The sequence below is a fragment of the Rattus norvegicus genome, chromosome 10 (genome assembly GCF_021556685.1).
Source record: "Rattus norvegicus strain SHRSP/BbbUtx chromosome 10, alternate assembly SHRSP_T2T, whole genome shotgun sequence".
In the NCBI taxonomy this organism is placed as follows: Eukaryota; Metazoa; Chordata; class Mammalia; order Rodentia; family Muridae; genus Rattus; species Rattus norvegicus.
Window position 1 is genome coordinate 86,014,745 of NC_141543.1, and position 27,986 is coordinate 86,042,730.

A 27,986-nucleotide genomic window follows, 5' to 3' on the forward strand; every position below is an offset into this window, starting at 1 on the left:
CCCTTTGGATATCAGGAGGGGAAACTGTCTGGGGAGGTGACTCAGGGGTTAGAGCAGCTCTCCTTGGACCTGGATTCTGTGTCCAGCATCTACATAGAAGATGGCTCACAATCATCAGAAAGTCTACTTTTAGGTCATACCATCTTCTGAACTCTGAGGGCATCAGGCATACATATGATGCACACTCATCAGGGCAATAAATACTCATACAAATTAAAATGACATAAATAAACCTTAAACAAACCAAACCAGACCTTTTATGGACAGCCATGGGATTCAGTGGGGAAATGTGCTGAAATACAATCCTGATAATCTAAATTTTGTTTTACTTTGCTTTTCGAGACAGGGTATCTCTAAATAGCTCTGGATTTTCTGAAACTGACTACATTGCCCAGTTAATCCTCCAGTTCATAGAGATCCCCCTGCCTCTGCCCCCTCTATATACTGATTAAAGTCATGTGCCCGCCCATCTACTTTTTAAAACTGAATTCGAGGGGGTTTTGTGGAGGAAAAAAAAAAAACTAAATAAGATCTTTGGGACCCCTCTAGTGAAATGAGAAAGTCAAGGCCATGCACTTGACTGCAAACACACAGACACAGACACAGACACAGACACACACACACACACACCCACACACACACACACACACACACACACAGATACCCCCCCCACACACACACACACACACACAGAGAGAGAGAGAGAGAGAGAGAGAGAGAGAGAGAGAGAGAGAGAGAGAGAGGAACAGAGAGAGAGACAGGGATGGAGAGATAGAAAGAGAGAGAACAAAAGATGAAGAGGGAGAGGGCTGGAGAGATGGCTCAGTGGTTAAGAGCACTCAGTGCTCTTCCACAGGTCCAGAGTCGACATCGTGGCAACCAGGTGGTGGATCAAACTATGTGAAATGGGATCAGATGCCCTCTTCTGGTGTGACTGAAGACAGTTAACAGCGTAGTTATATATAAAAAATAAATAAATCTTTAAAACAAAAAGATGAAGAGGGAGAGAGCTAGTGAGGGTGTTCATGAATGAAAAATTATAACTTAAATAATTCTTATTATTCTTTTACTTTTTCAATTCAGTGTTTCTATGTGTAGCTCTGTTTGTCCTGGAACTCGCTCTGTAGGCCAGGCAGGCCTCCAACTGAAGATACACACCCCGTAGGTGTTCAGGATGGGGATTAAACACATGTGCCACATCTATGCCATATAAAATACCCTTTAAATGAAATTTTAAAATTCAATCCAAGGGTTGGTGAAACACAGCTTTAGTCCCAGAATGTGTGAGGCCAAAGTAGGCAGATCTTTGAGCTCAATGCTAGCCTGGTCTCAAGAGGGAGTTGGAGGATAACCAAGGCTACTCAGAGAAACCCTGTCTCAAGAAATCAAAATCAATACATAAAACAGGAGAGATCCTCTCAACACTGAATGGTGATGTCCTTGCCCAGAGACAGGGAGGGATATGATGGGAAGGAGGCAGAGACTGTTGAAAGGCAAGTCACTGCAGGAGAAGGATAATGGGGTATGTGTCACATAAAATGTGCCATTCCTTTGTGCTTTGACCAAGAGGGGAGGAAAAGACCCTGAGTTGGGAAAGAAACACTTTGGCCCAGCGTTCCCCACAGCACTGGGTTATTAGTGTTCCCTCTGTTTTGTAATTTGTGGGGAGATGTTGGTATCTCTCCTTTCTGTCTGAAGAAAAAATCGTGGCTAAGCACTTTGTCCATTGTGCCCAAAAAGTTGGTGTCCCTCACGGTGATGAGCAGGCCAGGTGGGATTCATGTACAGAATCATGGAGTCAGAATATGTCCACCAGGTAACAGCATAAGCCTGCGACTAGGTGGGCCCAGGCATTTAGGTTATGGCTTGAGAGGCTCTGAGACCTTACAAGATATCAGGCAGAGTGGTGGATGTAGGGTGACTGACAAGAGTTGAAGACAGACATGTGTGTGGCATCTGAGCTAGAGGAAGGGGTATAAGGACTCAGTGACTGAGTTGCTGTCTGGTCTGGTGACACAGAAAGGTGACCCTTGGAGGCTCTGCTGTTAATGCCATGTGCATCTCACATCCCCTGTTCCCTGTCCTCTGTAACTTGGCAGTGGGATACAGGTAACTTCTAGGAAGCCTCCCCTTATTTCTGGTCCCTTTATTACCCGTCATACTGAGAGATTCTCCAAGCCTCAACTTCTCTCCCAGTCTTTGTTTTCCAACTTTAGTGTCCTAATGGGTGCCACTTCCAAAGGCATCTATTTGGGCCCCTCTTTTGTCCTGCTGTTTCCATCACCAACTGTGTCTCAGGGACCCTGCAACTACTTCATTCTCCTGCAAGGAATTGTCCTGTTGTCTCTCTCCCATTATCTGCCTCTGATGCTCATTATCCCTAGTTTCCTAGAATGCTCAAATCAGAACCTTCCAGAGTCAGGCCAAGTACATTGGGATCTGTTCCCAGAGAATACCCTCTCTGTTTTAAATCTCTGGAGACTGAGGCTAGGGACACAAAAGGGGGGAGGTAGGTATGCCTCTTACTGGAACCCCCTTGGGATAGTGCTGATATTTCCCAACAACATTCACACTTCTGCCCTCTTAAGAGAAATTGGTGCTAACTTGGATTTCTGTCCCTTGGCCTCTGCCCAGGGCCCACTGTGTCTGTCTGTGTCCTGAGGGAGACGTCTGTGGTCTTTCATCCCCTGCTGCCTGCCACCCTGCCAGACTGGGAGCCCGCCCTGGAATTATGACTGATGAAAGAGGAGAAGGCCAGACACCCTGTGTAGTTGACAAGAGTGTTGGGGTGGGTGGGCTGGAGAAATGAAGGGAAGTGTCTAGTACCCGTGTCCCTGATGGGCAGAATGGAGCAGGTGCTTATTTCCTGTGAGTGTCTGGCATCCATCCAACCTCCATGTATTGTTGTCTGAAGAGACGGGAGGAGATTAAAGTTGTATTTAGATAACAGAAAGTTTTTCTTGTGTGATGGTTGGCATGTGCTTGGCCCAGATTGGCAGTATTGCAAACTGTGTCGATATAGGAATAGGAGTGTTACTGTGACAGTTGGCTTGGAGACCCTCATCCTATCTGGCTTGAAGCTACTATTCAGCTTACTTCAGATGAAGATGAAGAAGTCCTCCATTCCTCTTGCAGTATGCCTGCCTGGGGGCTGCCATATTCCTGCCTTCATGATAGGAACTGGACATCTTAACCCTTTACCGAGCCCCAGTGAAATGTCTTTATAGAGTTGCCTTGGTCATGGTGTCTGTTCGCTGAGGTAAAACCCTACTAACAGGGAAGTAGGTACCAGAAGTGGGGTACTGATGTTTTAGACCTGAACATGCCTTTGTCTGGATGAATATGGGTTTTAGAGCTTTAAATATCCAAAGCACTGGACTGTTTTAAATGGGGATCAATGGGCATCCTACTATTAATATGGAAGAATTTTGTACTGAGAGTGATGTGATTTTTTGAGACTTGGGTCATGAGGTTTCAGTGAAGTATTTCAACATGTGTCCTAGATACTGTTTATGTACTGTTTTGGTTTAGTAGAATATGGCTACTTTTGGCCATTGACCTCAGAGCCTACCTAAGGCTCAGAAGAGACTTAGATAAATTTCTTTGACATAGGAAGTCTCAGCAAAGTCTTTGTTCCTTGGTTATTTCTCCTGAAGAGCTTTTTCAATGAGCTTAGCAAGCTGAAAAAGAAAAAATAAAATAAAAAAAAGGTACACTTCAAGTACTAAATGAGCACCAGGAAGTGCTATGGAGGTGAAGTCTGTGATAAAGATTATTCACTTGAATTGACTGTTGAACTTGAGGTAATCCTACCCAGCAAAATGCAGATGTAGGCATGGTGGTACACACCTTTTTTTGTTGTTGTTGTTTGTTTGGTTTTGGTTTTGGTTTTTCCGGAGCTGGGGACCGAACCCAGGGCCTTTCGCTTGATAGGCAAGTGCTCTACCACTGAGCTAAATCCCCAACCCCAGGGTACATACCTTTTATCCCAGGAGAAAATGCCCAGAACATGAGTTCAAGATCATCTTGGGACAAAGCAGGCTCTAGGTGAAGAAAGGCTTAATCCGAGGGATTATAACACATACCTTTAATATAAGCGTTACAGTAGACTGAGCCCAGCAGATCTATGAGTTCTAGGACAGTCTACAGAGCAAGTTACAGGAAATCAAAGCTTAGGCAGAGAGGGACATGGGAAACAGAACGCTGGGAATACAATGGGCGAGCGGGTCATGGTCTTGATCATGCAAAGGAACTGAGGCTTGGCACCATGAAGAGAGGATATTGGTGACACCTACTTCAATGTGAGGACTCCAGCACATAGGAGATGCCAGTAGCATGAGATGATCACAAAGAACAGCAGTGGTTGTTGATTGGATCAACCTGAGTTTAGAGCGCTAGAGTGTAGGCACAACTGTGACACCATGACTTCTCTAAACCCTCAGCCACAGTAGAAACTGAGTGGGAACAGACTCACTCAGAGGCCTGGAGAGAGGGGTCAGTGGTTATTAATGCCTGCTACTTGTCAGTACTTAAGTTCAATTCCCAACACCTGCATGGCAGGTCATAAACATCTGAAACACCAGGGGGACCTGTGACCCTCCCACACCGATGAATGCACATTTTAAACATGATTTTCCATCCACTGAACTTCAGGAGAGCCACTCTCTCAGGCCAAGCACTGATTGGAAAGCCCTAGAACATCTTCAATATGGTTGGGGAGAAGGAGCCTGAGGTGTCCCTCCTCCTTTAGAAAGACTCCCACATCAAAACAAACCTGTCTACCCACACTCCCTCAATCACGACATCTTTTTCCTGAACAGTAACATTTTGTCAGCATCTACTGCTCTCGCTCAGAGCCTGAATGTCCCTGGATTCCCTGTCTTGCCATCTTCTGTGGCAGCCAGAGGATCCCGCACTTGAAGCCAGCCTGCTCTACAGAGTGAGTCCAGGACAGCCCCCTGCCCTGCCCGCACACCTAAGCAGTGAGTTTCCCTAGTGCTGTCTGTCTGCAGAGAAACATTGGCCGTCAGCCCCCTGCAGGAACCACAGTAAAGACCACAGTAGGTGTCCAGGCCCCTCCAACAGGAACTGTCTCCATTCCCTTCCACAGCCTGTGCACACTCCAAGCTCCAAGATGGCCTCCGTTACCTCAGCCTCTGGACAAACCCTTCTTCTCTTTAGGAGTTCACCTTGGGTGGGCTGTAGCTAATGCCTGGAACCCACTCTCAACAGAAGGTACAAGGTGGGGTCAGCCCCCCACTACATCCAAGGGATTCTAGGAAAGGAGGTGAAAAGAAGTGTTCCCTAGACCTCACTCCACACATTTCTATTCATGCTTCTCCAGGCTTTCTCCCAACTTTACCTTCTCTAGAAGGCTGTTTTCTGAATTGTTACTCCCTAATAGTCCCATGATTAATCAAGTTCTGGTCTGGTAGGAAATCATGTCACAGGAATAGAGTAGAATTGTATTGTCTTTCCAGTTCATTTCTTTTGAGACCCCAAGATCCCAGGAAACACAAGGTCTAAGCTTTCCTTCACATCTTGGATTCTCCATCCTCCCAGCATGTGCTCAGGGCAGTCAGTCACCATTGGAAGAAGCTGAAGTGTCCCCTTAGCCTCTGAACTGGTCCCCATCAGCACTCAGCAGCCAGACAGAACCTTGGCACCTGTGGTTTTTGCATTGCTATAGAGGTGCAGTGAGATCCTCTCAGCACAGGTATGGATGAAGAAGTCTCAGAGAGGCTGACCAGTTCAGTCTTCACTGTCTTCCAGGCACTGACTCGCTGCTCTAGAATGGCAAAGTGAGCTGTCCAGTCTAGATTGAAGACCACTGCCAATGATTTTTTATATCCACCACAGACTCCGCCAATTATTAAAATTGAACAGCTTTTATTTTGGGATAGAGATTACAGATTCAGGATAGTTCCCATGACAAAACGGGAGGGGACAGTGGTATACCAAATCAATAAATTAATTCACAGGACAAATGACAGAATGGGATAGGCAGTCATTCCATGGTCTTTGGCTTCCTCCAAGAAAGAGGTTTGTGTGTGACGTAGCTCAAATGGTTGCATATCGAGTCCCTCTCCTCTGGCCTCTAGGGCGCTCAGGCCAGAGACTGTAGGGAGGAGGTGGTTCTGTGCGTGTTGAGTTCAGGACAACCTGCAGGAGAAGAGGCACATTTGCTTTATTTGGAGTCTGCTTATAAAAAGAACAAATGTGGTTGGCAGAGCCCTTCCCAGTCCATGGTCCCTCTGCCTGCAAAGCATTATTTCAGCAGGTTGGACAGCCGGCTATGAAACACATTAGGTATTGGGACAGAAAGACCCACCTGACTGTAGGTTGGTAGGGGATCCAAGGAGGTGACCCAAATGCTCTCTAGGGGTGCGATGGAGGGTGCATCTGGAGGAGTCTGATGATCAGCTGCTCTGAGGTCATGGTGTAGTCGTTTGCACTTGGACATCACAAGGCCACAGATGCACAGGAGGACGATAATGACCAATAAGGTGATGAACACGATCCTAGGGAGGTGGGCATGGTATTGTCATAAGTGCCGAGGCCATGCTCCCTTGCTCAACCTCCTCCCTCCCTCACCCTCACCCTGCCTCTGGTGAACCCAGCCCTCAGTGAATGATGCCCTGGAGGGGTGAACCTGTGCTTACTTGAGGGGGTCATTTTCAGGATCCAAGATCTTGCTTTCCTGACAGCATTCATTCCCACAGCATCTGAATCCTTTGGGGCAGTGTCTAGTCAGGACGAACAAGCATGGGGAGATACTGATGACATCGCAGCCTCAAAGCAAAGGGTCCCTGCTTCCCTAGACACCTAGGCCCTCAAGTGCAAGTCACCCTTAGTGTGTGGGGGTACAGATCCCTCTGGGGCTCCCTGGGAGGGATTGGGGTATGGACCTGAGACTTGGGTTCAAAGTTCTCCATGGCAGTAGTGTGCCCTTGTTCCTCAGGCAGACTGGTCTGCTGAGGATCTTACACAGGAGGCAGGAGTGGGATACTGACCATTTGTCTCCCCCCTCCCACCTATGGAAGGTTGGGAATTAGCAAGAGTTACAGACCTGCAGATCCCATGGTTGGGTAAGGTGACAGGGGCTGTGGTTTCAGCATAGTGATTTTAATTAGGTGTCTGTCACCTTATCCAGGGCCGAATCTGAGCACACACCTGACCCCCTTGCCTTTACTGACATCATCGACAATGTCCCATACTTACAGGTCTTCACAGTTATTCACAGTCTGTGGGAGGAAAAAGACAGAGTTCAGAGGTCAAAGCCTGGGAGTTGGGTCTGGGATATTAGAGTGCTTGTTCAGCATGGCAATAGTACTTGCTACTTAGTACAGAACTCAAGAGAAGGCTGGACTATCCACGGCTGCACAAACAAGGTGAGGCAATATAGGAAACAAGAAACTATGTCTCAATAAGAAGTAAAGCTAGATATTGTATATCGTTTCAGACAGGCCCTCCCTCCCAACTACCATGTCCAGGTTCAAAAACAGAAGCCTACCTCTGCCTACCCAAGTGCTAGGCTTAAAATCTTGACTTACCAAGGGAGCCCCCTAACAAGTTTGTATTGACACAGGCAAGGGTCTACTGGCTTGTCCTGGCTAGCCTGGAATTCAGAGATCTACTTGTCTCTGCCTCAAACTTCTGCATTAAAGATGGTCACCCTAACCCTGGCTCCCTCTTGGAAATTGTCCTATGAAGCTTCCCATAGTGGATCCTTAGATTCAGAGACTCCCAGAAAGCAACCTAAGCACCACGTTGCACCTACACCCTTGATTCACTGTCATCAGTCGACACCACTCTGGGAGTTCACTAAACACACTCATGTCCTATCCATCCTCAGGTCCCCATTGCAAACCCTTGCCCTGTATCCTTCAGTATTTTGAGACGCTCAGGGTCTCGGTACAGATTCCCGTGCTGTCATTAGCAGTACTGTGTAAGCTCTTAATTAGAACTCTCTTCCTCCAGGTATTAAGGCATTGCCCTCTCTGGCTACTTCACTTCAAAACATCACCATGTGTGGTGGTGCATGCCTCCAATCTGAGAACTCCACAGTTTCTAGGGTAGCTAGACGTAGACCCTATGTCAACCAATGAAGACTAGGAAGGCAGCTTGGCTTTTCTAATGATCCTTACAATATCCTTTCTCTTGTTAAAGAGAAGAGGAAAGGACAGGTGACAATCACAGCTGGGTCATCTCCTCTCAATGCTCACAGTCCCTGTGTTCTTTGGTAAGGATGGGTACAGTAAGCTGAAGACACAAGGGCCCAGGAACTCATACACATGCTCCTTTCTCTCGGGCCCTCCCTCCCTCCCTCCCTCCCTCCCTCCCTCCCTCCCTCCCTCCCCGTCTCCCTTCTCCTCCCTCGTACTCCATTCTTACATTCTTCTCTCTCTCTCTCTCTCTCTCTCTCTCTCTCTCTCTCTCTCTCTCTCTCCTCTCGCTACTCTCCCCACTTGTGCAAATAACACTGTCTTGTCTTGGATTGTATTTTTTTCAAGTCAAGATTTCTCTGTGCACCCCTGGCTGTCCTGGAACAGACTCTGTAGACCAAGCTGGCCTAGGAGTCAGATCCACCTGCCTCGGCCTCCCCAGTGCAGGGAATAAAGGTGTGTGCTGCTAACACCACTGGGCTCCTCTGCTAACTACATTTAAACAGCAGTTAATGCAAGCATGGTAGACCCAGCATGTAACTCCTTTTAATTCCAATGCTGAGATACCAATGCAGGTCTATGGTGAATTCACAGTCAGTACAATCTACATAGTGTCAGCTTGTATCAAAAAAAAAAAATGACAGGTTTAATAATCTGGATCCGGATTATTCCCTGACCCACCTTAACCATGTGGTCAGATCAGGATGGTTGGGAGCCTGAATATTAGTAACCATGGATTTATCAGATCTGATTGGTGTTTTGACAACACTTGTAATTGGATCTGCAGAGAGGGTCAAAAAGGATGGGGAGGTCCCAGATGGGAATCGTCTTGAACCTGGGTTCACTCATACGTGGCCTTGGATGGAGAATTAGGGGCTTCAAACAGCCAATGAGCACTGTTCTGGGGAGCTGACTTGGGAAGTCACTTACCATAGGCACACCACCCAGAATATTATCAACCAAGATTGTAAATTTGATCCCAGTACTCCAGAGGCAGTGGCAGAGTTGAGGCCATCCTGGACTAACGAGTTCTAGTATATCCTCAGCTAGAGGAACCATGTCTCAAAAAACAAAAGTAACCAAAAGATTGTAGGTTTAAAAGGCTTCTTCTGACTACTTCTCAGGAAAACCTGCCAACCCAAGTCACTTAAAGAGTTTGAAGAGATAGAGAGCTCCAATCCTGCCTCCCTGAGATCACAGCAGGAGGTCACCCAGCCTAGGAAGCCATGTTAACTGTGTGATCAAATTCAAACTAATTAGAGAAGTGAGAGAACCTCCACCTCCCTGGTACACAAGCAGATAAGTCAGAGTGAACCAAAAAACTACACCACAATGTCATGCAGGGTCAGGGAAGCAGAGACACCTGATCCAGACAAGCAAGACCTCAGGATCCTCAGCCTGACTCAGAGGCATGCAAAGGCGAAACCGGGGGTCAGAGCCCCTATTCAGGGCTGTGCTTGGAGCCAGATCCCAGTTAACAACACAGTCCTGCCCAAAATAGGGGCCCAGGTTTACCCAGGGCCTCCTTGTCGACCCTACTTCCACTTTCCCCAAACAGAGTAGGAAGGAAGTTACCAATGCCTGCTGTTAAGGGAATTCCTGTCAAGATAAAGCTGAGACAGGGCTCCAAGGCAAGCCTCTGCCCCCAAAGAGTCCTCCAAAGTCACAGAGTCCTGCTTACCTCATTGGAGCTTACTCCTTGCAATCCGAATAGTGTTCCGAAGATCATGGTGAGGGCTCCTGGGACCCAGGCTTCCTGCATCCTGGCAGGAGGGCCAATGAGCTTAGATGTGTAAGGACCCAGGAACTGGGCAAGACCTTACCAACTTCTCTCCACCTATGGGGCCCAGCAGTGGTGTTTGGCTGGACCAGATCTTAGAGCCTAGCCAGAGCTCAGGGAAGAGAAGTAGAGAGGAGCTGGCCTTGTTGAGTTTGAGGTTGGAGGAATTGGGAGGTTAGAGAGTTTGATTTACCAATTTGGTGAGTTGGATGGAGCAGAACACTCTAGAACTTAGTCTGTTGTTCTGTGCTTAAATAGTGTTTAGAGCAGGGCAAAGCCACACACCTTTAATCCCATCTCTAAGCACGCACAGCTCTGTGAGTTCAAAACTACAATATATTGGATCCGGGACAGCCAGGGTTAAATTTCAAAAGCCCAGTGGTGTTAGCACAAGCCTTTAATTCCCCAGCACTCAGGACAGAAAGAGGTGGATCTCTGAGGCTAGCCTGGGCTACGGAGGGGGTTCCTGGACAGCCAAGACTTCACACAGAAACCCTTTGGGTGTCAGGAGGGGAAATGTCTGGGGAGGTGACTCAGGGGTTAGGAGCAGCTGTCCTTGGACTTGGATTCTGTGTCCAGCATCTTCATAGAAGATGGCTCATAAACATCTGAAAGTCTACTTTTAGATCATCCCATCTTCTGAACTCTGAGGGCATCATGCATGCATATGGTGTACATACATGAGGCCAATCAATACTCATAGAAATAAAAATGACATAAATATACCTTAAACAAAACAAACCTTTAAGGCCAGTCAGGTGACTCAGTGGGGATGGAGAGATAGGAAGAGGGAGAACAAAAGGTGGAGAGTGAGAGGGCTGGAGAGATGGCTCAGTGGTCAAGAGCACTCAGTGCTCTTCCAGAGGTCCTGAGTTGACATCGTGGCAAGCTCTGAGTTGACATGGTGGCTCACAACTATGTGAAATGGGATCTTATGCCCTCTTCTGGTATGACTGAAGACAGTTAACAGTGTAGTTATATATAAAAAATAAATAAATCTTTAAAAAAAGGTGAAGAGGGAGAGAGCAATTGAGGGTGTGCATGAATGAAAAATTATCATTTAAATAATTCTTATTATTCTTTTACTTTTTCCATTCAGTGTTTCTGTGTGTAGCTCTCTTTGTCCTGGAACTCACTCTGTAGGCCAGGCAGGCCTCCAACTGAAGATACACAACCCTTAGGTGTCCAGAGGATGGGGATTAAACACATGTGCCACATCTATCCCATATAAAATACCCTTTAAATGAAAATTTTAAATTCAATCAAAGCGGTGGTGAAACACAGCGTTAGTCCCAGAATGTGGGAGGCCAAAGTAGGCAGATCTTTGAGCTCAATGCAGGCCTGCTCTCAAGAGGGCGTTGGAGGATAACCAAGGCGACTCAGAGAAACCCTGTCTGAAGAAATCAAAATCAATACATAAAACAGGAGAGATCCTCTCAACACTGAATGGTGATGTCCTTGCCCAGAGACAGGGAGGCATATGATGGGAAGGAGGCAGAGACTGGGGAAAGGCAAGTCAGTGCAGGAGAAGGATAATGGGGTATGTGTCACATAAAAGGTGCCAATCCTTTGTGCTTTGACCAAGAGAGGAGGAAAAGACCCTGAGTTGGGGAAGAAAAACTTTGGCACAGCGTTCCCCACATCACTGGGTTATTAGTGTTCCCTCTGTTTTGTAATTTGTGGGGAGATGTTGGTATCTTTCCTTTCTGTCTGAAGAAAAAATCGTGGCTAAGCACTTTGTCCATTGTGGCCAAAAAGTAGGTGGCCCTCAAGGCGATGAGCAGGCCAGGTGGGATTCATGTAGATAATCACGGAGTGAGTATATGGCCACCAGGTAACAGCATAGGCAAGCAGCTAGGTGGGCCCAGGCATTTAGGTCATGACTTGAGATGCTCTGAGACCTTACGAGAGAGCAGGCAGACTGGTGGATGTAGGATGACTGACAAGAGTGGAAGACGGACATGTGTGTGGCCTCTGGGCTAGAGGAAGAGGAATAAGGACTCAGTGACTGAGTTGCTGTCTGGTCTGCTGACACAGGAAGGTGACCCTTGGAGGCTCTGCTGTGAATGCCATGTGCATCTCACATGCCCTGTTCCCTGTCCTCTGGAACTTGGCTGTGGGATACAGGTAACTTCTAGGAAGCCTCCCCTTATTTCTGGTCCCTTTATTACTTGTCATACTGAGAGATTCTCCAAGCCTCAACTTCTCTCCCAGTCTTTCTTTTCCAGCTTTACTGTCCTTATGGGTGCCACTTCCAAAGGTATCTATTTGGGCCCCTCTGCTGTCCTGCTGTTTCCATCACCAACTGTGTCTCAGGGACCCTGCAGCTCCCTCATTCTCCTGCAAGGAAATGTCCTGTGGTCTCTCTCCCACTATCTGCCTCTGATTCTCATTATCCCTTGTTTCCTTTAATGCTCAAAATCAGAACCTTCCAGAGTCAGGCCAAGTGCAATTGGGATCTGTTCCCAGAGAATCCCGTCTCTATTTTAAATCTCTGGAGACTGAGGCTGGGGATTCAAAAGGGGGGAGGTGGGTGTGCCTCTTGATGGAACCCCCTTGGGACAGTGCTGATATTTCCCAACAACATTCACACTTCTGCCCTCTTGAGAAAAATTGTTGCTAAGTTGGATTTCTGGCCCTCCGGCCTCTGCCCAGGCCCCACTGTGTCCGTCTGTGTCCTGAGAGAGACTTCTGTGGTCCTTCATTCCCTGCTGCCTGCCACCCTGTCAGACCGGGAGCCCCCTCTGGAATTAGGTCTCATGAAAGAGGAGAAGGCCAGACACGCTGTGTAGTTGACAAGACGGTTGGGGTGGGTGGGCTCTAGAAATGAAGGGAAGTGTCTAGTACCCGTGTCCCTGATGGCAGTATGGAACAGGGGTTATTTCCTGTGAGTATCTGGCATCCATCCAACCTCCATGTATTCGTGTCAGAGGAGAGGGGAGGAGATTAAAATTGTATTGAGATAACAGAAAGTTTTTCTTGTGTGATGGTTGGCATGTGCTTGGCCCAGATTGGCAGTATTGCAAACTGTGTCGAGATTGGAGTAGGAGTGTCGCTGTGACATTTGGCTTGGAGACCCTCATCCTATCTGGCTTGAAGCTACTATTCAGCTTGTTTCTGATGAAGATGAAGAAGTCCTCCATTCTTCTTGCAGTATGCCTGCCTTGGGGCTGCCATATTCCTGCCTCCATGATATGAACTGGACATCTGAACCTGTTACCCAGCCCCAGTGAAATGTCTTTATAGAGGTGACTTGGTCATGGTGTCCGTTCCCTGAGGTGAAACCCTAACTAACAGAGAAGTCGGTACCAGAACTGGGGTACTGCTGTCATACGTCTGAACATGCCTTTGTTTGGATGAATATGGATTTTAGAGCTTTAAAAATCCAAAGCACTGGACTGTGTTACATGGGGATCATTGGGCCATCCTAGTAGGAATATGGAAGAATTTTGTACTGACACTGATGTGACTTGTTGAGACTTGGGCCATGAGGTTCCAGTGAAGTATTTCAACATGTGTCTTAGATACTGTTTATGTACTGTTTTGGTTTAGAAGAATGTGGCTACTTTTGGCCCTTGACTGAGGAGTCTATCTCAGGCTCAGAGGAAGAGACTCAGATAAATTTCTTTGACATGGGAAGTCTCAGCAAAATCTTTGTTCTTTGGTTATTTCTCCTGAACAGACTTTTCAATGAGCTTAGCAAGCTGAAAAAGGAAAAATAAAAAAAAAAATGTACACTTTGAGTAATAAAGGAGCACCAGGAGGTGCTATGGAGCTGAATTCTATGATAAAGATAATTTAATTTAATTTTGTGTTTACCTTTGGGTAAGATCCTACACAGCAAAATGTAGATGCAGGCATGGTGGTACACACCTTTTATCCCAGGAGAAAAGGCCCAGGACATGAGTTCAAGACCATCCTGGGACAAAGCAGGCTCTAGGTGAAGAAAAGGTTAATCCCAGGGATAATAACACACACCTTTAATACAAGTGTTACAGGAGACTGAGCCCTGCAGGTCTATTAGATCCAGGACAGCCTGCAGAGCAAGGTCCAGGAAATCAAAGCTTAGGCAGAGTGGGACATGGGAAACAGAACGCTGAAAATGCAATGGGGGAGCGTGTCAGCAGGGGGATGGTCTTGATGGCGCTCAGCAGAACTCAGCTGGTTCTTCCATGCGGCTCTGGCTTCACAGATAGAAACAGAATGGATGACAGGGAAGACTGAGGTTGTTTAACTGGAGCTGAGAAATTAGCTGTGATTAAGAAGAGACCATTGTCGCTGAGGTGAGGGGAAGTATTTCCAGTGAGCTCAAAGTTGCTCTGTTCAGGGATAGCCAAGGTTGTACCACATGCTGCAGCTGTACTTGCTAATGTGTGAGAGTCACCCAGGTGGTACTGGTCTTGAAGGCACAAAGCAGTGATGAAGAACCCCTGAGGCTTGGAATTGTGAGAGAGCATGGAAGGCCATTGATGAAGGTGCAGCTTCAGTTGCAGTTGATGGTCCAGGACAGAAGAGGTCATGCAAAGGAACTGAGGCTTGGCACAATGAAGAGAGGATATGGGTGACGCCTACTTCAATGTGAGGACACCAGCACATAGGAGATGCCAGTAGCATGAGATGATCACAAAGAACAGCAGTGGTTGTTGAGTGGATCAACCTGAGCATAGAGGGCTACAGTGTAGGCTCACCTGTGACACCATGACTTCTCTAAACACTCAGACACAGTAGAAACTGAGTGGGAACAGACTCACGCACAGGCCTGGAGAGAGGGCTCACTGGTTATTAATGCCTGCTACTTGGCAGTACTTAGGTTCAATTCCCAACACCCACATGGCAGGACATAACCATCTGAAGCACCAGGGGGACCTGTGACCCTCTCACACCGATGAATGCACATTTTAAACATGATATTCCAGCCAATGAACTTCAGGAGAGCCACTCACTGCGGGACAAGCACTGATTGGAAAGCCCTAGACCATCTTCAGTATGGTTTAGGGGAAGGAGGCTGAGGTGTCCCTCCTCATTTTGAAAAACTCCCATGGTGTTGGGGATTTAGCTCAAGGGTAGAGCACTTGCCTAAGAAGCACAAGTCTCTGGGTTCGGTCCCCAAATCCGAAAAAAAGAACCAAAAAAAAAAAAAAAAAGAAAGAAAGAAAGAAAGAAAGAAAGAAAGACACCCACATCCACCTGTCTCCCCACACTCCCTCCATCACGAATTCTTTTCCCTGCACAGTAACATTTTGTCAGCATCTACTGCTCTCGCTCAGAGCCTGAATGTCCCTGGATTCCCTGTCTTGCCATCTTCTGTGGCAGCCAGAGGATCCCGCACTTGAAGCCAGCCTGCTCTACAGAGTGAGTCCAGGACAGCCCCCTGCCCTGCCTGCACACCTAAGCAGTGAGTTTCCCTAGTGCTGTCTGTCTGCAGAGAAACACTGGCCGTCAGCCCCCTGCAGGAACCACAGTAAAGACCACAGTAGGTGTCCAGGCACCTCCAACAGGAACTGTCTCCATTCCCTTCCACAGCCTGTGCACACTCCAAGCTCCAAGATGGCCTCAGTACCTCAGCCTCTGGACAAACCCTTCTTCTCTTTAGGAGTTCACCTTGGGTGGGCTGTAGCTAATGCCTGGAACCCACTCTCAACAGAAGGTACAAGGTGGGGTCAGCCCCCCACTACATCCAAGGGATTCTAGGAAAGGAGGTGAAAAGAAGTGTTCCCTAGACCTCACTCCACACATTTCTATTCGTGCTTCTCCAGGCTTTCTCCCAACTTTACCTTCTCTAGAAGGCTGTTTTCTGAATTGTTACTCCCTAGTAGTCCCAATAGACAGGATGGGATATGCAGTCATTCCATGGTCTTTGGCTTCCTCCAAGAGGTTTTTGTGTGAGGTAGCTCAAAGGGTTCCATAGCGAGTCCCTCTCATCTGGCCAGTAGGTCCCTCAGACCTGAGGCTGTAGGGAGGACATGTTTCAGTCCCAGTTGAATTCAGAACAACCTGCAGGAGAACGGGCACATTTGTTTTTCTTAATATCTCGGTAAAAAAAGGACAAATATGGTGGGCAGAGCCGTTCCCAGTCTATAGTCCCCCAGCCTCCAAACCATTATTTAAGCAGGTTGGACAGCCGGCTATGAAACACATTAGGTATTGGGACAGAAAGACCCAAACTACGAATGGTTGGTAGGGGATCCACGGAGGTGACCCAAATGCTCTCTAGAGGATCTTTGGAGGGTGCATCTGGAGGAGTCTGATGATCTGCTGGTCTGAGGTCATGCTGTAGTCCTTTGCACTTGGACATCACAAGGCCACAGATGCACAGGAGGGCGAAGATGATCCAAAAGACGATCAGTGCAATGCTAGGGAGGTGGGGGATGGTATTGTCATAAGTTCCTAAGCCATGTGCCCTTGCTGGACCTCCTCTATTCTCCAACCCACCCTGATTCTAATGAATCCAGCCCTCAGTGGATGAAGCCCTGGGCTTACTTAAAGCATTCAGTATCAGGATCCCAGATCTTGCTTTCCTGACAGCATTCATTGTCACAGCATCCGAATCCTTTGGGGCAGTATCTAGTGAAGACAAACAAGAATGGAGAGATACTGATGAAATCGGTGCCTCAAACCAAAGGTTCCCTGCTTACCTAGACACCTAGGACCTCAAGTGCAAGCCTCCCTCAGTGGGTGTGGGGTACAGATCTATCCTGGGTTCACCGGCAGGAATTGGTCTGTGGACCTGAGACCTGAGGTCAAGTTCTCCATGGCAGTAAGGGGCCCTTTTTCTTCAGGCAGAGTGATCTGCTGAGGATATTACAGGAGAGGCAGGAGTGCCACACAGATCATTTTTGTCTCCCCCCTCCAACCTATGGAAGTTTGGGAATTAGCAGGAGTTACAGACCAGCAGATCTCAAGCTTTGGCAAGGTGATAAGGGCTGTGGTTTCATTAAAAGTGATATGAATTACATATCTCTCCTCATATCCAGGACAGAATCTGAGCACACACCAATCCCCACTGCCTTTACTGACATCATCGACAACGTCCCATACTTACAAGTCTTCCCAGTTGTATACAGTCTGCGGAAGGAAAAAGACAGAGGTCAGAGTTCACAGCCTGGGACTTGGGTCTCAGGTGCTGAATGCTTGTCCAGCGGTGCAATGAATCAGGTAGATGTGGGTAAACCAGGAGTTGATGACCATCAGTACAGAACTCAAATGAAGGCAGGACTTCAAGATACACAGCCAAGGCGAGGCCTAATACCGTAAAGGAATATCTGCCTCAGAAAGAACTGGGGCTACTCTCTGCTCAGACACTGTTCCAGACCGTGGGTCTCAGAATCTCAGTCCCTCCAACTACCATGTCCAGGGCAACAACAGCAGCCTCTCTCTGCTCCCTCACTAGCTGGGATTAAAGGCTTGAAGAACCAGGGAAGCTCCTTCACCCGTTTCTTATTGAGACAGGCAAGGGGATCACCGTGTTACCCTGGCTCGCCCAGGAATATGGAGATCTACAGATCTTTGCCAAAGACCTCTGAATTAAAGATATGCCCCACTACCCTTGGATTCCACACACATCATTGGAACTTGGCCTATGAAGCCACCTTTAGTGGATCCTTAGCTCCACAGCTCCCCTCCCCCAGGGACAACCTAAGCCCCTCACTTCCCATACACCCACCAGTCACTGTGATCAGTAGAGACAACTCTGGGAGTTCACTAAACATACTCATGTCTTATCCATCCTCAGGTCCCCGTGGGAAACACCTGCCTTGTAATATTCAGTCTTTTGAGACACCCACGGTCTCCATACAGAATCCCATGCTGACCAAAGCAGTACTGCATAAAGTCTTAATCAGACTCTCTTCCTCCAGTTATCAAGGCATTGCTACTTCACCTCAAACCATCGCCATGTGTGGTGGGGTATGCCTCCAATCTGAGAACTCCACAGTTTCTAGGACAGCTAGAAGCAGACCCTGTGCCATCCAATGAAGACTAGGAAGGCAGCTTTGGCTTCGGTAAAGATCATTCCAGTAGCCTCCACTTCCCTCCGACACACTCAGATAGGTGCCTAATAGGGGCAATGAACTACACCCCAAGATCACGAGCCTTAAGGCAACAGGGAAGGAAATTCTACTCACCCAGACAAGCAAGTCAGGTTCCTCAATCTGACTCAGACTTTAATAAGACATATCAAGACTAAAACGGGGGTTAAACATTCTATTCAGGGCTCTACTTGGGAAAAATACTCAGGTAACAACACAATCCTGCCATGATTACAGGCACAGATTTCTGAAGGGCCTCCGTCAGAGTTCCCTCCCTCCTTTTTCCCAGAACAGATCAGAAAACAAGTTATGGATTGCCAGTGGTTAAGGGAATTCCAGACATGGTAAGGCTGAGACATTGGGCTCCAGGGAAAGCCTCTGCCTCATGGAGTCCTCCAAAGTCAAAGACTTTTGCTTACCTCATTGCCGCTTACTCCTTGCAGGTTGGAAAGCAGGCCAAAGTTCAGAGTGAGTGTGCCCAGGACCCAGGAGTCCTGCATCCTGGCAAGAGGCCTAGGAGCTTAGATAAATGCAGAGTTAACACACTGGAATTGGGCTGGATCAGGGCTTAGAGCCTAGCCAGAGCTCAGGGAAGGGAAGTAGAGAGGAGCTGGCCCTGCTGGAATTTGAGAATGGAGGAATTGGGAGGTTAGCAAACTTAGATTTACCAACTTGGTGAGTTAGAAGGAGCAGAACACTCTGGAATTGCCTCTGTTGTTCTGTGCTTAAACAGAGTTTAGAGCAGGGCGTGGTGACACACCTTTATCCCATCACTAAGTAGGCACAGCTCTGCTGAGTTCAAAATTACTATGATAACGTATGTTAGATCCAGGAAAGCCAGGGTTACAGGAGACTGAGCCCTGCAGATCTATTAGTTCCAGGACAGCCTGCAGAGCAAGTTCCAGGAAATCAAAGCTTAGGCAGAGTGGGACATGGGAAACAGAACGCTGGGAATGGAATGGGGGAGCGGGTCGTTGTCTTGATGGCGCTCAGCAGAACTCAGCTGGTTCTTCCATGCGGCTCTGGCTTCACAGATAGAAACAGAATGGATGACAGGGACGACTGATGTTGTTTAACTGGAGCTGAGAAATGAGCTGTGATTAAGAAGAGACCATTGTCGCTGAGGTGAGGGGAAGTATTTCCAGTGAGCTCAAAGTTGCTGTGTTCAGGGATAGCCAAGGTTGTACCACATGCTGCAGCTGTACTTGCTAATGTGTGAGAGTCACCCAGGTGGTACTGGTTTTGAGGGCACAAAGCAGTCATGAAGAACACCTGAGGCTTGGAATTGTGAGAGAGCATGGAAGGCCGTTGATGAAGGTGCAGCTTCAGTTGCAGTTGATGGTCCAGGACAGAAGAGGTCATATAAAGGGACTGAGGCTTGGCACCATGAAGAGAGCCTATGAGAGGATATGGGTGATGCCTACTTCATTGTGAGGACCCCAGCATAGTGGAGATGCCAGGAATATGAGATGATCGCCAACAACAGCAGTGGATGTTCAGTGGATCAACCTGAGCTTAGAGCGCTACAGGGTAGGCTCACCTGTGACACCATGACTTCTCTAAACCCTCACCCACTTCTCGAAACCCTCTGAAATTGAGTGGGAAAAGACTCTGTCAGACGCCTGCAGAGAAGGCTCAGTGGTTATTAATGCCTGCTACTTGTCAGTACTTAAGTTCAATTCCCAACACCTGCATGGCAGTTCATAACCATCTGAAACACCAGGGGGACCTGTGACCCTCCCACAACACCGATGAATGCACATTTTAAACATGATTTTCCAGCCAATGAATTTCAGGAGAGCCATTCTCTGCAGGCCAAGCACTGATTGGAAAGCCCTAGACCATCTTCAATATGGTGGGGGAGAAGGAGGCTGAGGAGTCCCTCCTTCTTTAGAAAGACTCCCACATCAAAACTAACCTGTCTACCCACACTCCCTCCATCACGACTTCTTTTCCCTGCACAGTAACATTTTGTCAGCATCTACTGCTCTCGCTCAGAGCCTGAATGTCCCTGGATTCCCTGTCTTGCCATCTTCTGTGGCAGCCAGAGGATCCCGCACTGGAAGCCAGCCTGCTCTACAGAGTGAGTCCAGGACAGCCCCCTGCCCTGCCTGCACACCTAAGCAGTGAGTTTCCCTAGTGCTGTCTGTCTGCAGAGAAACATTGGCCGTCAGCCCCCTGCAGGAACCACAGTAAAGACAACAGTAGGTGTCCAGGCACCTCCAACAGGAACTGTCTCCATTCCCTTCCACAGCCTGTGGACACTCCAAGCTCCAAGATGGCCTCAGTACCTCAGCCTCTGGACAAACCCTTCTTCTCTTTAGGAGTTCACCTTGGGTGGGCTGTAGCATTAGTGCCTGGAACCCACTCTCAACAGAAGGTACAAGGTGGGGTCAGCCCCCCACTACATCCAAGGGATTCTAGGAAAGGAGGTGAAAAGAAGTGTTCCCTAGACCTCACTCCACACATTTCTATTCATGCTTCTCCAGGCTTCTCCCAACTTTACCTTCTCTGGAAGGCTGTTTTCTAAATTGTTACTCCCTAAAAGTCCCATGATTAATCTTGTTCTTGTCTGCTAGGAAATCATGTCACAGGAATAGTGTAGAATTGTATTGTCTTTCCAGTTCATTTCTTTTGACCCCCAAGATCCCAGGAAACACAAGGTCTAAGCTTTCCTTCACATCTTGGATTCTCCATCCTCCCAGCAGGTGCTCAGGTCAGTCAGTCACCATTGGAAGAAGCTGAAGTGTCCCCTTAGCCTCTGAACAGGTCCCCATCAGCACTCAGCAGCCAGACAGAACCTTGGCACCTGTGGTTTTTGCATTGCTATAGAGGTGCAGTGAGATCCTCTCAGCACAGGTATGGAGGAAAAAGTCTCAGAGAGTCTGACCAGTTCAGTCTTCACTGTCTTCCAGGCACAGCCTCGCTGCTCTAGAATGGCAGAGTGAGCTGTCCAGTCTAGACTGAAGACTACAGCCAATGATTTTTTATATCCACCACAGACTCCGCCAATTATTAAAATTGAACAGCTTTTATTTTGGGACAGAGATTACAGATTCAGGATAGTTCCCATGACAAAAGGGGATGGGACAGTGGTATACAAAATCAATAAATTAATTCAAAGGACAAATGACAGGATGGGATGGGCAGTCATTCCATGGTCTTTGGCTTCCTCCAAGAAAGAGGTTTGTGTGTGACGTAGCTCAAATGGTTGCATATCGAGTCCCTCTCCTCTGGCCTGTAGGGCGCTCAGGCCTAAGACTGTAGGGAGGAGGTGGTTCTGTGGGTGTTGAGTTCAGGACAACCTGCAGGAGAAGAGGCACATTTGCTTTATTTGGAGTCTGCTTATATAAAGGACAAATGTCGTTGGCAGAGCCCTTCCCAGTCCATAGTCCCTCAGCCTGCAAAGCATTATTTCAGCAGGTTGGACAGCCAGCTATGAAACACATTAGGTATGGGGACAGAAAGTCCCACCTGACTGTAGGTTGGTAGGGGATCCAAGGAGGTGACCCAAATGCTCTCTAGGGGCACGATGGAGGGTGCATCTGGAGGAGTCTGATGATCAGCTGCTCTGGGGTCATGGTGTAGTCGTTTGCACTTGGACATCACAAGGCCACAGATGCACAGGAGGACGATAATGACCAATAAGGTGATGAACACGATCCTAGGGAGGTGGGCATAGTATTGTCATAAGTGCCGAGGCCATGCTCCCTTGCTCAACCTCCTCCCTCCCTCACCCTCACCCTCTCTCTGGTGAACCCAGCCCTCAGTGAATGTTGCCCTGGAGGGGTGAACCTGTGCTTACTTGAGGGGGTCATTTTCAGGATCCAAGATCTTGCTTTCCTGACAGCATTCATTCCCACAGCATCCGAATCCTTTGGGGCAGTGTCTAGTCAGGACGAACAAGCATGGGGAGATACTGATGACATCGCAGCCTCAAAGCAAAGCGTCCCTGCTTTCCTAGACACCTAGGCCCTCAAGTGCAAGTCACCCTTAGTGTGTGGGGGTACCGATCCCTCTGGGGCTCCCTGGGAGGGATTGGGGTATGGACCTGAGACCTGGGTTCACAGTTCTCCATGGCAGTAGTGTGCCCTTGTTCCTCAGGCAGACTGGTCTGCTGAGGATCTTACACAGGAGGCAGGAGTGCGATACTGACCATTTGTCTCCCTCCTCCCACCTATGGAAGGTTGGGAATTAGCAAGAGTTACAGACCTGCAGATCCCATGGTTGGGTAAGGTGACAGGGGCTGTGGTTTCAGCAAAGTGATTCTAATTAGGTGTCTGTCACCTTATCCAGGGCCGAATCTGAGCACACACCTGACCCCCTTGCCTTTACTGACATCATCGACAACATCCCATACTTACAGGTCTTCACAGTTATTCACAGTCTGTGGGAGGAAAAAGACAGAGGTCAGAGGTCAAAGCCTGGGAGTTGGGTCTGGGATATTAGAGTGCTTGTTCAGCATGGCAATAGTACTTGCTATTTAGTACAGAACTCAAGAGAAGGCTGGACTCTCCATGGCTGCACAGGCAAGGTGTGGCCATATAGGAAACAAGAAACTATGTCTCAATAAGAACTAAAGCTAGATATAGTATATCCTTTCAGACAGGCCCTCCCTCCAACTACCATGTCCAGGTTCAAAAACAGAAGCCTACCTCTGCCTACCCAAGTGCTAGGCTTGAAATCTTGACTTAGCAAGGGAGCCCCCTAACAAGTTTGTATTGACACAGGCAAGGGTCTCCTGGCTTGTCCTGGCTAGCCTGGAATTCAGAGATCTACTTGTCTCTGCCTCCATCTTCTGGATTAAAGATGGTCACCCTAACACTGGCTCCCTCTTGGAAATTGTCCTATGAAGCTTCCCATAGTGGATCCTTAGATTCAGAGACTCCCAGAAAGCAACCTAAGCACCACGTTGCACCTACACCCTTGACTCACTGTCATCAGTCGACACCACTCTGGGAGTTCACTAAACACACTCATGTCCTATCCATCCTCAGGTCCCCATTGCAAACCCTTGCCCTGTATCCTTGAGTATTTTGAGACGCTCAGGGTCTCCATACAGAATCCCATGCTGTCATTAGCAGTACTGTGTAAGCTCTTAATTAGAACTCTCTTCCTCCAGGTATTAAGGCATTGCCCTCTCTGGCTACTTCACTTCAAACCATCACCATGTGTGGTGGTGCATGCCTCCAATCTGAGAACTCCACAGTTTCTAGGTTAGCTACCCTCGCCAACCAATGAAGACTAGGAAGGCAGCTTGGCTTTTCTAATGATCCTTACAGTAGCCTTTCTCTTGTTAAAGAGAAGAGGAAAGGACAGGTGACAGTCACACCTGGGTCATCTACTCTCCATGTTCACAGTCCCTGTGTTCTTTGGTAAGGATGGGTACAGTATGCTGAAGACACAAGGGCCCAGGAACTCATACACATGCTCCTTTCTCTCGCTCTCTCCCTCCCTCCCTCCCCGTCTCTCCCTCCTCCTCCCTCCTACTCCATTCTTACATTCTTCTCTCTCTCTCTCTCTCTCTCTCTCTCTCTCTCTCTCTCTCTCTCTCTCTCTTCTCTCCTCTCTCCCCACTTGTGCAAATAACACTGTCTTGTCTTGGACTGTATTTTTTTCAAGCCAAGGTTTCTCTGTGCACCCCTGGCTGTCCTGGAACAGGCTCTGTAGACCAAGCTGGCCTAGGAGTCAGATCCACCTGCCTCGGCCTCCCCAGTGCAGGGAATAAAGGTGTGTGCTGCTGACACCACTGGGCTCCTCTGCTAACTACATTTAAACAGCACTTAAGGCAGGCATGGTAGACCCAGCCTCTCACTCCTTTTAATTCAAATGGTGAGATACCAATGCAGATCTGTAGTGAATTCACAGTTAATACAATCTACATAGTGTCAGCCTGTGTCAAAAAAAAAAAATGACAGGTTTAATAATCTGTATCCAGATTATTCCCTGACCCACCTTAACCATGTGGTCAGATCAGGATGGTTGGGAGCCGGAATATTAGTAAACATGGATTTATCAGATCTGATTGGTGTTTTGACAACACTTGTAATTGGATCTGCAGAGAGGGTCAAAAAGGATGGGGAGGTCCCAGATGGGAAGCGTCTTGAACCTGGGTTCACTCATACGTGGCCTTGGATGGAGAATTAGGGGCTTCAAACAGCCAATGAGCACTGTTCTGGGGAGCTGACCTGGGAAGTCACTTACCTCAGGCCCACCACCCAGAATATTATCAACCAAGATTGTAAATTTGATCCCAGTACTCCAGAGGCAGAGACAGAGTTGAGGCCATCCTGGACTAACGAGTTCTAGTATATCCTCAGCTAGAGGAACCATGTGTCAAAAAACAAAAGAAACCAAAAGATTGTAGGTTTAAAAGGCTTCTTCTGACCACTTCTCAGGAAAACCTGCCAACCCAAGTCACTTAAAGAGTTTGAAGAGAAAGAGAGCTCCAATCCTGCCTCCCTGAGATCACAGCAGGAGGTCACCCAGCCTAGGAAGCCATGTTGACTGTGTGATCAAATTCAAACTAATTAGAGAAGTGAGAGAACCTCCACCTCCCTGGTACACAAGCAGATAAGTCAGAGTGAACCAATAAACTACATCCCAAGGTCACCAGCCATGCAGGGTCAGGGAAGCAGAGACACCTAATCCAGACAAGCAAGACCTCAGGATCCTCAGCCTGACTCAGAGTCATGCAAAGGCTAAACCGGGGGTCAGAGCCCCTATTCAGGGTTGTGGTTGGAGCCAGTTCCCAGTTAACAACACAGTCCTGCCCAAAATAGGGGCCCAGGTTTACCCAGGGCCTCCTTGTGGACCCTACTTCCACTTTCCCCAAACAGAGTAGGAAGGAAGTTACCAATGCCTGTGGTTAAGGGAATTCCTGTCCAGATAAAGCTGGGACAGGGCTCCAAGGCAAGCCTCTGCCCCCAAAGAGTCCTCCAAAGTCACAGAGTCCTGCTTACCTCATTGGAGCTTACTCCTTGCAATCCGAATAGTGTTCCGAAGATCATGGTGAGTGCTCCTGGGACCCAGGATTCCTGCATCCTGTCAGGAGGGCCAATGAGCTTAGATGTGTAAGGACCCAGGAACTTGGCAAGACCTTACCAACTTCTCTCCACCTATGGGGGCCAGCAGTGGTGTTGGGCTGGACCAGATCTTAGAGCCTAGCCAGAGCTTAGGGAAGAGAAGTAGAGAGGAGCTGGCCTTGTTGAGTTTGAGGATGGAGGAATTGGGAGGTTAGCAGAGTTTGATTTACCAACTTGGTGAGTTGGATGGAGCAGAGCACTCTAGAACTTAGTCTGTTGTTCTGTGCTTAAATAGTGTTTAGAGCAGGGCAAGACCACACACCTTTAATCCCATCTCTAAGCAGGCACAGCTCTGTGAGTTCAAAACTACAAATATTGGATCCGGGACAGCCAGGGTTAAATTTCAAAAGCCCAGTACTGTTAGCACAAGCCTTTAATTCCCCAGCACTCAGGACAGAAAGAGGTGGATCTCTGAGGCTAGCCTGGGCTACGGAGGGGATTCCAGGATAGCCAAGACTTCACACAGAAACCCTTTGGGTGTCAGGAGGGGAAATGTCTGGGGAGGTGACTCAGGGGTTAGGAGCAGCTGTCCTTGGACCTGGATTCTGTGTCCAGCATCTTCATAGAAGATGGCTCATAATCATCTGAAAGTCTACTTTTAGATCATCCCATCTTCTGAACTCTGAGGGCAACATGCATGCATATGGTGTACATACATGAGGCCAATCAATACTCATAGAAATAAAAATGACATAAATATACCTTAAACAAAACAAACCTTGAAGGCCAGTCAGGTGATTCAGTGGGGAAATGTCCTTACTTCCAGGCCCAAAAACCTGAATTTTTCTTTTGTTTTGCTCCTTGAGACAGGGTCTCCCTTAAAAGCCCTGGCTGTCCTGGAACTCACTACTTACACCAGTCAATCCTCCAACTCACAGAGATCCCCCTGCCTCTGCCTACTCTATATAGAGATTAAGACATGTTCCACCCCATCTAACTTTGGAAAACTGAATTTTATCTCTGGGCCCCTTCTAGTGGAATGAGAAATTCAAGTCCATGCCCTTGCCTGCAAACACACACACACACACACACACACACACACACACAAACACACAGAGAGAGAGAGAGAGAGAGAGAGAGAGAGAGAGAGAGAGAGAGAATGAGAACAAGGAGGGAGAGGGAGAGAGCTTGTGAGAGTGTATGGAAATCAATAAGTGTAATTAAAATATTTTTTATTATTGTTTTAGTTTGTCAAGTCAGGGTTTCTCTGTGTAGCCCTTGCTGTCCTAGAACTCACTGTGTATGCCAGGCTGGCCTTCTACTCAAGATCCACCTATGTCTGTATCCAGAGTACTGGGATTAAATGTGTGTGCCTCAAACTTCTGATATAAAATACCCTTTTTTTTAAATGAGATTCACTGTAATTCATAGCTTTATTAAGAAGGAACCGATGTCAGCGCTGCTATGTAAACAATGACAAAGGTCAAGAAAAACACATCAGGGATTATGTAGACAGTAATATACATTGTCCTTTATATAATCAATGTATAATAGTTAAGGAAACTTTAATCCTTATTAAGCAAACATTTTTGCATACACTGCCTTCTCTTTATCTTCCTGTGCCTTTATCATTTGTTTGACTAAGCAATTCTGCCTGGACAGCTTTATCTCCTGGGCTATCTCCTGCGCCTTCTTAAGATCAGCCAATGCTTGATCATATTCGTTCAATCCTCGCCATCCTTGCGCTCTTTGGGATAGCGCTTTAGTGTTTGAAGGGTCCATTTCAAGAGCCTCCAAGCAACTGTCAATCGCCCCCTGCCAATTTGACATCTTCAATTCACAAGCACCAATATTCAGCCGCACATGACTTAAGGCTCTAGGTTACAGTCTGGCTAGATCTGCTTTCTCAATAACAGCCTTTGAACTATCCACGTACCTAAAACCTTTGCATATTTTTTAATAGCCATCTCCCAGTGTTGAGACTTGAAAAAAGTATTTCCAATGTTTTTTAAGTCTTCGAATATTAATAAAATTTTATCTACATCCTTTAAGTCTATGTCTGAATCCTCGGGGAAATCTGGATGACAGTCACCAGAGCCGTCTTTGGGGAATATTCCCCAGTCATCCCCTTCCTTCAATTCTCCACATTCTGCAATAACACACAGTTTGGCAGGTTCTTCACCATTCACTTCTCCATTTTCAAGCATCCTTGCCACACTGAGTCCTTTCATTACTTGACCAAATACCACACGTTTCCCATCCACATGAGGAGTTGGGCCTGTTGTGATAAAGAACTGAGAACCATTTGTATTGGGGCCAGCATTTGCCACGCTCAGCAAACCCTCCCGATCATGCTTATAATGAAAATTCTCATCTTCAAATTTTTCACCATAAATACTTTCTCCACCTGTCCCATTCTGATTTGAGAAGTCTCCACCCTGAATCATAAACTTCTTATTAATTCGGTGGAAAGGACATCCTTTAAAATGCAGAGGTTTCCCAGCTGTCCATCCAGTGCCCTTTTCTCCTGTACGCAATGCACGAAAATTTTCTGCAGTTTTAGGAACAATATCTGCAAACAATTCTAAAACAATTCGTCCAACTCACTCCCCGCCGATGTCCACGTCAAAGAAGACTCTCGGGTTCTTGGAATTGGAGGGCTTGGCTGCTGGGGATGGGTGGGACGTCTTCACTGCAGGCGCTGGAAAGCCGGACACAAGTGCCTGGTGCACGAGAGGGGCTCAAACTCTATCACACGCCTACGTTACATAAAATACCTTTTAAGTAAGAAATTTAAATTCAGTCCAAGAAGTAGTGACATACACATTTAATCCTTGAACTTTCGAGGCAGAGACAAGTAGATGTTTGAGTTCAATGCCAGCCTGGTCTACAGAGTGACTTCCAGGACAACCAAGGCTACTCAGAGAAATCCTGTTTCAATAAAATCAAAGTAAAGGAAAAAATTGGAGAGATCCTCTCAACACTGGAG

General features: G+C 47.5%; 2 protein-coding genes and 1 pseudogene across 2 annotated transcripts in view; all 3 read right to left on the reverse strand.

Annotated features, from left to right (window-relative positions):
• Positions 1-6,268: 6,268 nt before the first annotated feature.
• LOC148003072 (transmembrane protein 92-like) lies at positions 6,269-9,927 on the reverse strand. The gene is made up of 4 exons (XM_087575171.1): positions 9,847-9,927; positions 7,222-7,244; positions 6,663-6,746; positions 6,269-6,521 (listed from the first exon to the last, which is right to left on the reverse strand). The coding sequence occupies exons 1-4, from the start codon at positions 9,925-9,927 to the stop codon at positions 6,269-6,271; spliced, it is 441 nt and encodes a 146-aa protein (XP_087431297.1).
• An 11,063-nt stretch (positions 9,928-20,990) lies between these two features.
• The window catches only part of LOC102556395 (uncharacterized), an 85,627-nt gene continuing 78,631 nt past the window's right edge, over positions 20,991-27,986 (reverse strand). The window contains exons 2-7 of the mRNA XM_087575016.1: positions 27,605-27,720; positions 24,935-25,016; positions 22,337-22,359; positions 21,778-21,861; positions 21,447-21,636; positions 20,991-21,277 (exon numbers count right to left, since the gene is read on the reverse strand). Of these exons, the coding sequence (XP_087431142.1) occupies positions 21,176-21,277; positions 21,447-21,636; positions 21,778-21,861; positions 22,337-22,359; positions 24,935-25,015 (480 nt within the window). The 5' untranslated portion in view covers position 25,016; positions 27,605-27,720 and the 3' untranslated portion in view covers positions 20,991-21,175. The remainder of the gene's footprint in view (positions 21,278-21,446; positions 21,637-21,777; positions 21,862-22,336; positions 22,360-24,934; positions 25,017-27,604; positions 27,721-27,986) is intronic.
• Ppid-ps13 (peptidylprolyl isomerase D, pseudogene 13) lies at positions 26,495-27,459 on the reverse strand (annotated as a pseudogene).